We start from the raw sequence: 11,986 nt of genomic DNA, 5'->3' as shown, positions 1-11,986 counted from the left end.
GGAGAAGAGACGCAGGAGACAATGAGACACGAAGAGCGGATAAGGAGCATTTAGACGACCAATGAAAGGACATGACGATTTTACTGAGCATGAAGTTTATTGAAGAATGAATGAGCATGGAATTGATATAAAATATTTTTACGTTTTAGCCAGACAAGAAGACGGTACTGTCTCGAAAACTTTACAATTTTAAATAATGACACAATATCATCTATATTTCCAGTTAAATATATATGATATATATATATATATATATATATAATATGCTGTGGTGGAATGACTTGGCGTGCGAGGCTTTTGCTTGCTGCGTGCGTGTGTGGGTGCGTGCGTGTGTGCGTGCTTGTTTGAGTGTATGTGTGTCATTTATACATAGACCTTTAATGAAACAAACACATAGTGGAGGAAAATAATGTAGTGAATTGCTGTACAGCGCGTTACATCACTTGACATTATGGCGCCAAACCATCAAAACAATCATTCGACAATAATCAAGAAGAATTTTGTGGACAAGGCTGAATACTATTGCTAACCAGAACCAGGTTATGGGACTACTACAAATGATCAGTAAGTGGACAGTATATACTATCATCTATAAAATTGGCCCATCATATCTCTACTAGTAACAATTTTAGTTTTTGTTATGGTTCGTTTAATAAACGTCAATATTGTCCAAGTATATAAGTTTTCCCTAACAGCACACTATAATAGCAGGCGGTACATATCTGGCGTATTGGCCGGGTGGAGTTCTGCTAACTAACTGCTGGCTTCATTTATTAGATGTGACATGGTAACGAGATCTCCAAACTATAAACACAGCGGGTATGGTAATGTGGCCAATCTAACGTTACAGTGTCTAGCCCTCAAGCTGCGCTGTATGTATGTGTGTGTGTGGGTTGTGTGCTGTGCACTGTGGCCCTGTGCTGTGCCGTTTCGTGCGTGCCAGTGCTCGTGCGCTGTTGCGCGTGTGTGCGTGCGTGCGTTGTGCCTGTGTGTGTGTGGTGTGCTGTGTGCTGGTGTGTGTGTGTGTGTTGTGTGTGTGTGTGTGCTGTCGTGTGTGTGTGCTGTCTGTAGTGTGTGTGTGGTGTGTTGTGTTGGTGTGTGTGGTGTGTGCGACCGACGGTATATGGGGACTCGTGAGTTGCGTAAGATATAGACATCTCTGCGCCGTCTAAGGCGTTTGTTTGTATTGCAACAGCTCGAGTGACGACGAGACGTGAAAAATGCTTTTGCGTGTTAGCTCTTTGCGTTGACACTGTCTGTTGTCTGGAGGGCCTTATATAGGAGCGGGATTGAGCGTCTGCCTTACAATTTCATTACTGATAAGAGGCCCTCGCTGTGCTACGCCTGGACATACAACCAGGATGCGACAAACATCAACGGCTAGGCGTTAAACTAGAGTTTGGAGGACTACAACAACCGCCAGAAATCCAGTGACGCTTGATCATAAGCCAGGGTGAAAATTCAGCCAGAGTGGGACTTCAATCAGGGGCGACCGTCAGTCAATGTGGTACATTCAACCAAATAAGTAATTTTTCATGGAAGTTTAAGTTCGCACACAGGCTCGGTTATTTTGTAAGTTTTTCAAGCCTGCTGAAATACCACGTGGGGTTGTGAAATCTATAGTAATTTCACCGAGAATATCGATGTGTAAGTATGTAATAATAGGAATATTTCAGCCGTATTTCGTGAAAACCCCCGGTTCTCGTCTGCCGGACATAATATATTTGACTATTATATTGGTATATGCTGTCTCTCTCTCTCCCTCTCTCTGGGGGGTGGGGTGCGCGCGCGTGGTGTATTGTATTTCTGTCTGCCGTGTGCGTGCGTGTGTAGCTATCGAAAATTATGTCTGCCAGCGCTGGCTCGAGGTATTATTGATCACAATTTGACGTGTAGCATTATCCTTTGGTGCTCAGCGAAAGTGGCAGTCGCCGCGCCTAAGCTAGCGGTGCAGGCGTTAGGAGTCAGGGTCAGGGTCATGGTTAGCGGTAGGGTAATTGAGTTAAGCGAGCTTGACATTTTGACATATGACATTCTTTGACATTTGGACCTTTGACATTTGATCATATAGGAGTGCCGTGCACACGTACATACATTTATACATGCATACATACATGCATGCACATGCCAAATTTGACAACCGTACATTTGGCACGTGCCGTAGGCATGCCAGTGAAATTTCTCACAATTTCACGTGTTTTTGTATGTTTGCAACCATACTTTTTGGCTATTTGTGAGTCTGGAAACATTTTCTTGAAGGGTTCATTTGCATGGTCTGCCGCCCTCAAAAGCACATTGTGTTCAGTTAAATAATCCGTAAATCTCACTTCTGCGTCAAGACAGACAATTCTCTATCTGCTGCAAAGAAGCTTGATATATTGGTTATAGATTCCACTGCACCTGCATAGCACTTATGCTTTTGAGAGACTATATGCCTCTGGCAGTCACTCTCTCCTCCGTGCCTTACTTGAAAGTCTGTATTGCATACCATGCAATAGCCATGATTAACACTGAATTGTACTGTAGGCTATACAGTTATACATATATTTAAAAAACTCATTTCTCATGCATTATGCTGAAATTGAAACGATCACATTTCTTTCTTTTTTCTTCTTCTTCCTTCTTTCTTTTTTTTTCTCTCTTTTTTTGAATCTCAGTGGGGATATTTGTACAGGCCACCCTCCCCCCTTCTTCAAGAGCGGGAGGGGGATGAATCTCCCGAATCCCCCCCCCCCGGGATTTACGCCCCTGCCTCCACCCATATGTTGTTCGAATATTGGAATATTTGTGGGATTACTATGGGTTTGATAAGTGATACTCACATTTCTGTGTGTTTTCAGGTGAACAGTGAGTGTACGGGGAGACGATACCGCCCATTGGCATGTCATGACAGTAATGGTAGACTCGTGGATCACTCAATGTGCTCGACCACAGGTATGATTGCTAATATCAGTATCACTACGGATTGATTGAAGAGCTGCAGCTATACAGATTCCTTAGTAGACTGCATTAATATAGTATAATATAAGAATATTTATCTAAAATATATATCTATATAAGATATCTACTAAGTAGAGTTCTCTATATTCTATATTCACGCTATATTCTATATTTGCTCAATACATTCTAAAATGATATTTAGTCGAGGCGAGCGTCTCTTGTTCATATAATTTGCATTCGATTGCTTAAATTAACATCAGTCAGTCTGTAGTAGTATTTCGATTAATATGCCATAGATGTGATACAACCCTTGTACACACAGCGTTATATTTCACTCACTCTTAGTTTATAAAGATAAGAGATGTATGGTCTGATATTCGCCTAGCATTATTGCATATAACTGCGCGTGCAATCGCGTGTGCCTATGCGTGAATTAGTGCGTGTCTGTGTGGTTTGTGCATGTCCGCGTGTCCATACATACATGTGCTTATGTATAATTGTAGTACGGTCTTTTAGCTAACAGAAAGAGAGAGGGGGGAATTTGGCACATTACCCATGCAATTGTTCAGGGACAGCCGGCGATGGGCCCAGAAGACATTAGCTGCATACTTAAGAGTAGACATAAATTACTGTGGACAGAAGGCATTTAAAAATGGTACGAACACATTAACTTCAACAAGAATGCGGCTGAGTTTATCAAACAGCCATCATTAAGGGAGTACCATCGGACGGTAGTTGCGACCGGTCGTTGTACCCACGACTCGCGACACAAATGAGTAAACAGGTCGGACGACGATGCCGACGGATAAAAAACAGGGGTTTTTGGGACAAGGAGAGAGACGTTGGCTACATCTGACTGCATGGTATGTGTACACTGCTGCTATCCGTGTTTATAATAAAACTATAATTGTCACCGTTTATACAACTGTTACGTTCTACTGTCTACGAACCACAAGTTCTACTCTACAATTTGGCGCCGTGACACAAAGAACCAGGGTATTCCTTTGCCAAACAACGAACTAAAGGTACTATAGCTATACGATGCACGAAAGTCGAGAGAAACACTGAGTGAAGACAGCTGTAATGATGAAGAAGAAGAAGAAGAGGAAGAAAAAAGACAGAAACCTATGACTATTGTGACGTTGGAACGAAGTGTTGCCGTTTCCGCCATACGAGCATTGCGTATGGAAATGCCTACGAACAATGATGTTGCCGCTAATAATTATGGCGCATATAAGCCAGAACTTATATCTTGTACGACCTGGCTATCGACGACGGGAACAGCAGCAGAATACGATCACGACGAAGCGAGGAACCGCAGAATACGATCACGACGACGCGGGGAACAGCAGAATACGATCACGACGAAGCGAGGAACCGCAGAATACGATCACGACGACGCGGGGAACAGCAGAATACGATCACGACGAAGCGAGGAACCGCAGAATACGATCACGACGACGCGGGGAACAGCAGAATACGATCACGACGAGACAAGGAGGAGAAGGCAGAGGAATGCAAGTTTTTGTAGCGAGATTCGGCAAAGTGCGCGCTTGCCGGATAACGCACTCAACGCGCAGACTACGGTTGATTACGCCTCGTTAGTACAACATGTCACAAACCCCCAACACAAGCAGCGCAGCTGAGACAGCACTCGAGTTATCAGCTGGATAAGGGGTCTACCGCTGGCGACCAAGCGAAGAAAAGCGCAATGGATGAACGACATTGCAATACGTATTACGGGTGAGTGAAGCAATCTAGTGTCGGCAGCTATTTTCAATTTTCGTAATTAGACGGGAAACTATAGTTTTCAAACCGCATGTTTTATAATACACGAGTGTGTTAGCGAAATACTAATTAAAGCACTTTTCCTACCTATAACTACCACCCCACCACCGCCTGGCTTACGAGTGTCTAAACTGCGCCGCACAATGCCCCAATTCGTATGTAAATACGTAGAATATTACCAATTTGATCTGTGTAGTTAAGAATGCGTCAGGTATATACGCATTTACTTGCCGCAGGAGGCAAGGTTGGCTATTATAAAGCCATGACGACTCAAGGCATACAGACTTAAGGAAATGAGTCGAGGTGCTAGTTAATATGTAAGAGAGTGGGACATGGTACTCCCCTAGAATCGCTGAAAATGGTCTACGAAAGTAAAAGTGAGACGATAGCGAGAGTATTTCGAAATGACGGTACTTTACCGAGGCCAGCAGGGCCCGGGGCTATAGTGTAGCAGCGCAGCAAAAATACACTCGGCAAGCCATTCAATTGTAACCGTTGAGGGCACCTACGTGGTCATTTTATTCTTATATACCGGGGTTAAAAATGTCACTCATGTTAGATAAATTGCCACTCACATTACAGTGTAAGGTTCACTGGGAATGTACCCTTAGGGCCCAAAACACCCACCCACCAGCCCATAACCAACCCCATCTACCCACCCACCATCTACCTGTTTTATTCTCAAAAGTGCTTGTTATGTTATTTCGATGTTCATACTTGCGAAACATGTAACAAATTTATAATAATGAAGGCCGACACAGTTGTTTCACAGCCTATCTGAATGAATGTATGTATGTATGTATGTATGTATGTATGTATGTATGTTTCACCGCCTACCAGGCATTAATTTATCTGAAGTGAGAAAAGGGGTATTTTTCATTTCAAGACGAGCAGGGCTCTTTGATAGAGAGGTATTATGTCCGGTTACGGGCATATGATCCAGACGACTAGTACAATCACCCGACAGACGTGCAGCATCTAGAGGGGTGACACCGACAGATGCTCCACCATAGTCTGACGGAGTTGCCCCCGTTGCCACGACCGACTCCACGGCCGCCACTCCATGGGGACCCTTTCGCCTAGGTCTGTGGCCACGGACCACATTAGGTTTGAGAGGGCCTGCTTGGATGGTTGCTAAGTTGGTTCGTTGGTCGCTGGTTATCGTGGTATAATCATTGCGCTGGACAAACCTCTCCCCTCACAAACTAACGGCTAATGGGCACTACCTGAATTTGTACAAGCACACGGGCTGCGTCAGTGCGTTAATGGGTAGCATGCAACTTAAAGTATTATCTTATTGCATCTATTTCAGTTACGACCGTGCGAGTATATTATATTCGATTTCTATGTCACGGATTTATTTGTGTTTCGTTTCCTTTTCATGTAATGTTGATTTGATTTGATTTCGTTTGCGATGTTCATTTTTTATTGCGATTTGAATGATGCGTTTACCACCACGCCCGTAATTTTATACGCAAATTATAACTTTTTGATACGCCAATTGTAACTTTTTATACACGAAGTCTAACTTTTGTACGCAAATTATAACGTTTTACGCGAATTTTAACTTCTTGTACGCGAATTGTAACGTTCATACGTGACTTTTAATATTGTACGCGATTTTTTTTTAGCTATTGTGCACATTCTATAGTAGGCGATTAGTGACGGTTCAACGTGGTGCCCTTCCAAGGGGACACGATATGTTTTCCACGATTATACGCGGATACTGTGTTATTGGTGTTCATATAGCGATTACCAGTGTTTTGTAACGATGTGGTTGCACGCAAGTTTTTTCGGAGACACTGTTCATGACGATGTGATATAATGTTACGGTTGCGGGTTGACTATATTTATGCTATTGTACGGTTGCGGTTATTTTTTCAGCATGTTACGATTATTATTATACTTAAGCGGTTACAGTTACAAGCAGACATATCACAATGATAGTACAGCGGCTACAGCCTTTCACATTTTCCGTGGCTCACATAAGCCATCAGCCCAGAATTTTATAGAGGATTTTTTTCCAGTCGGGAGACTGGACTAAGCCGATCCCATCGACTTTTCTTAGGGCGGGGTGAAATGTTGTACGGTCATCTAGCTAACAGAAAGAGAAAGAGGGAATTTAGCACATTACCCATGCAATTGTTCAGGGACGGCCGACGATGAGCCCATAAGACATTAGCTGCATACTTAGCTTGCAAGAGTAGACATAAATGAACGTGGACAGAAGGCATTTCAAAATGGTACGAACACATTAACTTCAACAAGAATGCGGCTGAGTTTATCAACAGCCATCATTAAGGGAGTACCATCGGACGGTAGTCGCGACCGGTCGTTGTACCCACGACCCGCGACACAAATGAGTAAACAGGTCGGACGACGATGCGGACGGATAAAAGACAGGGGTCTTGGGGAAAGGAGAGAGACGTTGGCTACATCTGACTGGTATGTGTACACTGTTGCTATCCGTGTTTATAATAAAACTATAATTGTCACCGTTTATACAACTGTTACGTTCTACTGTCTACGAACCACAAGTTCTACTCTACATAATTACTTGTATATTTATTAGATATTTGAACGCGATGGCTATTTGGCTATGCGTGCGTGCGTGTGTGTGTGAATGGGTGCATATGTGCGTCCATGTAAGTGGCTACGCGATTGAGTGGTGAATGAGTAAGGTGTAAAGAGGAAAATAACGGAAAAGCGAGACTGCGAGAGCGCGCGATAGAGAGCTAGAGAAGTGGGGCAGGGGGAGGAGAGTAATAGGAATACTCATGTGTTCGTGCTCGCGTCGCGTGCGTGTAGGCATGTGGGTACGCGCGTGTTGGAAATAACCAAATAAGTGAGTGCGTTTACTGGAGTCTCGTGCAATTTAATTGTCCGATAGGTGGCAGCAATCAATATACTATGGAAGCAATCTGTGGCTTCCAGAACTTGAACTACTTACTATGCATTAGCGCTGCTGTATCATTTCTGTGTTAATAATCAAATGAGCGTTAGAGTGCATAGCTCAGCTTTAATTTGAGTAGTTCTTGATACGGTTATATTAAGATTATATACCGCCAGAGTGAAGTATTTTGGTCATAAATAAAGATTAATATAAAATTGAATTCATCATTCATGCCTATCTAAAACCATACATAACTCTTCACTCGCACCGTTCAACAGAATATAAATAACCCGGGTTAAACGCCTGTGAAAGTGTGAACCCACACGGATTTTCTACTCCCCGATATCAATTAGGCTTTTACGTTGCGTGCGCTCGCTCGTGTGTGTACGTGCGTGTGCGTGCATGAGACCGTGCGCGGGTGTGTCTTCGTAATCGGTTATAAACTAACTACATATTGCACGACGGAGATTAAAAAAAATATTCGCAGAACACATTTATTATGTTGGCACATGCCTCGAGAGAAGCGGTTTTTAATACCCATGTTACTTCACGCGTGTCAGTGATTTATTGGAGCTTACCGCGTCAAATGTTTTTCTTCGTTTGTAACTTCATCGATGCATGCATAATTAAATTGGTATAACTCTTTAGCTTCGTGAGAATTAGTGAGGAAAATGAATACAATTTAGCACAATGGCAAAAATATTACTCTGTGTATAGCGATGAATACTTTTTTTTTTACACCATATAGTACCTAATTAAGAATGCCACGTTTTAGTAACTGCATTACCGTGATAAATTCGCTGTTTCTTTATTGTACTCAGCCCAATTGATTTCTTCCGATTCACAGACAGCAATTATCTGATGCCTTGTAGCTTCTTTCCCTTCCATGGAATGTTATTTATAATCTATATTATATGAGCATATAATGTGTCCAATTTAAATTATACTATGTCCTGAAACCATTATTTACCTAAGTGTAGTCAATTCATTTGAAATGATTTTGTGAGTAATGGCTTCAACCCGTAACGGCAATTTAACTTCAATTCATTAACTACATTCACTGAATAAATAACTAGAATTTCTACCGCAATATATATTGATTATGTATCAAGGAATCGGTATTCTAAATGTTTTATTATAATTATATCAGTAAGTCGAGTAACCTCTTTCCAAACTGTGTCCCACAGCTAAAATGAACGGTTGAAATACCTGTTCCGTTGAATTGTGCGAATATCGATTAGTTGAGTAATTTGATTGTAAACCGTGCCTCCATAGCTTCATTTACACGTTACGTCTCAAAGGACATTATTTTAGCGTCTGTTTAGACTGACTCCTTGCGTAAATAAGAATTAGCTTCTGTTCTCAACTTCCCTGGCGTAGCTTTTGGTTACGGACAGTGAGCGAGGGACCCGTAGTCAGGTACTTCCTAAATATCCGTGACGTTGTAAGCCTAGGATGGCACACATAACCTTTGCACATGTATAATGTTGTTATGACATGCTAGATATATGACAGTCGTTGTTATCAACGAAGTTTCTAACAACACGCCCATGTTTATAGTGTTTTCGTCCCTTCCCTCATCCCGGCAACGGCTATTGGCAGTCTTTTAAACCGGAAGTGCGGTTGCATCGTTGCAGGTTACGAAGAGCAGGCGTGCTTCGTGCAGCCGTGTGCTGTCGACTGCGTTGTGAGCGTATGGTCACCGTGGAGCGTGTGCGCCGACCCGTGCCACGGCGGCACTAGCAACCGCAGCAGAAGTATCGTCGTCAACAACTACGACGGAGGCAGATTGTGCCCCGAGCAAGTAAGGAAGCGAGGGCGGACGGCGGTAATGATGAGGAAGAGGAGGAGGAGGAGGAGAAGGAGGATGTGAAGGAAAAAGAGCAATATGAATGGGAGGAGGAGACGTAGAATGAAGAGGCAGAAGAAGAAGAAGAGAAGAAGAAAAAGGAAAATAAGAAATAGGAGGAAGGGGAGGAAGAGGAGGAGGAGGCGAAGAATTAGAAGAAGGAGAGGGAGGATGAGGAGAAGGAGAAGGAGGAGAAGGTGGACTTTTAAGAGGAATGGGAAATGAAATGGAACAGGCTGGTTTGGAGAGATAGTAGAATCGGATTTAAAAAAAATGAAGATGAGGAGAAGGAGGAGGAGGAAGATGAGAAAGAGGAGGAAGAGGAGGAGGAGGAGGAGGGAGAGGAGGAGGATGGAGAAGAAGAAGAAGAAGAAAGGGAAGGAATGAGATAAATAAAGAGGGTGGACAGTAGAATAAAGGAAGGGGAAGGAAGATGAGGAGGAGTAAGAAGAGGAGTAAACGGGAAGGAGAAGGAGGCGAAGAAGAACTAGAAGAAAACTGAGTAAGGTGCTGACAACATTGAGAGTTAGACGGACAGAGGACATACATTATAGAGTCATCAGTAAGGAAACGGATTAAGGCGTACACGGGCTTGCTATATATTCCGATATGTTCCTGCGATAATACTAGCAGCAAATCTTCAACTCAAGCGCCCAGACAACCAGATTGCTTGTTTTTAGTTACGATAGGTTTCTTTTGCTTATGCCATTACATTGTTTTATTGCGTTGTCTTGATGTCGAGTATTATTTTAAGTGTGAAAACACTGTTATGTGTTTTATTACCAGATGACACAGTTTAAGACTTGTCCGGCAGTCTGTAACGAGTATGTCTGGACATCCGGGGACTGGAGTCCGTGCCAGAGATTCAACAGCAGTGCTAGTTCTAGAAACTCGGTTGATGGGGAGTGTGGCTGGAAAGGAACGCAAAGCAGGAGAATTGTGTATGATTTTCTTACCTTCTAAAACTAATACCACTTCGTAGTTTGTAATAAATCCAAACTTAATAGAGCAAATGATCAGCGAATGTGAGACTTATATTTGCCAGTCCTTGATTACGATAGAATATTTGGTGAGGAAATCGAGAGAATAGAACGTGAGAAAATTATTTCTTATGAAGAGATTTATAACAATAGTGAAAATAAACAACGCGACAATCGTGAAACCCGATATATTTAAAAATCCTATATCTTATCATATACAACGAAAATTCATGTTTTTGCCTTTGTGTAAATCACAAATTTAATGTCAGAGTTATCTATGATTTTCCTTAAACTTAATCATTTTGTAGTCGTATATATTTCCTTTTATAATTTTGGTGTTATTTTGCGAACGATTGTTCGCGTTCAGCGTCTGTGTGCCGTATTGTTAGCTCACGTCATTTCTCTAGGTGTGTCCACCAATCATCGGAAGGTCTGCAACAGACGGTTGCGGATGACCTGTGTGACGTCATGGTGAAACCAATAGGCACTGCATCGTGTCATCAGCCCTGTGCCGGCGAGTGTGTGATGAGTCATTGGGGGCAATGGTCGCCATGCGCTGAGGTAAACGTCCCCGCATATTAACTACGCCCTGTACAGGTGGCCTACGTGTGCTAGACTGTACTACTCAGAAAACTGCTCGGCACATTGTCCTGTGATCTAATTCCACCGATCAACCATATTTCTATCTCACCTCCACGAAGCAGAACATGACCAGTCACAATCGGCACTGTTGCTAGACCTGTTTCTCGTCTTTTTGCTATGTTATGACTCGTCACGCCAGTAGGTGGCGCAACATTCCAGGTTATATTAGGGTCTGTAGGTTATATACGTGCAAACGATGATACATGATTACATGATTGCATGATAGTTGGCTGATGTTCAGTATCGGATACAAAATTCTTTAGTACACTAGCGTATTCCCATGTTGATCTTTTAACTTCGTTTTACCCTTTAAATTATTTTAATTTATTGAAGCCTAGTTGTTAAATAATGACATTTCAAATCGATTCTATCATTTGATCATGATTTGATTATAATCGGCTTTACTCGTACACATTTTCACAATATTCGCAACTTTTACCGCATTACACATAAGAAAAATATTGATAAGATTTCTAATATAAAATCGTCTTTACTTTTGAGTGTAAATTAGTAATAACATTTTAATACTCCCTAATATTTTTTATTGCGGCTATTAATGCACAGCTATGCGAGAGATGAATCTCATTGACTGCATTATGTACTAGTCGCTCGCCTCTGCCTTTCAGCAATGTCTCGCACACGAGAAGCGTTATTCTTCCCGTCAGGTGGAGCGAGTGTCTGATCATAGCCTCTGTGGCGAGAAGACGCAGACGATGCAATGTCCCTGCTTTACTTACAGGTTCGCCTCTCTGAAAAATACCATTTGAATGGACGCCAATATCATAGTAGTAGCTTACATTTGTGTTTTTTTAAATCCACCCATCCATCCATCCACCTATCCATCCATCCATCCATCCATCCATCCATCCATCCATCCATCCATCCATCCATCCA

The 11,986-nt window shown here is 42.4% G+C and overlaps 1 protein-coding gene across 1 annotated transcript in view; it reads left to right on the top strand.

Moving 5' to 3' along the window:
* Positions 1-11,986, top strand: part of LOC106811660 (thrombospondin type-1 domain-containing protein 7B-like) — a 149,423-nt gene that overhangs the window by 11,749 nt on the left and 125,688 nt on the right. Inside the window, exons 3-8 of the mRNA XM_014815362.1 lie at positions 1,917-1,981; positions 2,841-2,934; positions 9,259-9,425; positions 10,257-10,411; positions 10,858-11,011; positions 11,719-11,831. Of these exons, the coding sequence (XP_014670848.1) occupies positions 1,917-1,981; positions 2,841-2,934; positions 9,259-9,425; positions 10,257-10,411; positions 10,858-11,011; positions 11,719-11,831 (748 nt within the window). The remainder of the gene's footprint in view (positions 1-1,916; positions 1,982-2,840; positions 2,935-9,258; positions 9,426-10,256; positions 10,412-10,857; positions 11,012-11,718; positions 11,832-11,986) is intronic.

The sequence above is a fragment of the Priapulus caudatus genome, unplaced genomic scaffold, assembly GCF_000485595.1.
Source record: "Priapulus caudatus unplaced genomic scaffold, Priapulus_caudatus-5.0.1 Scaffold561, whole genome shotgun sequence".
Lineage (NCBI taxonomy): Eukaryota > Metazoa > Priapulida > Priapulimorpha > Priapulimorphida > Priapulidae > Priapulus > Priapulus caudatus.
This window is presented reverse-complemented; position numbering and strand designations above follow the sequence as displayed.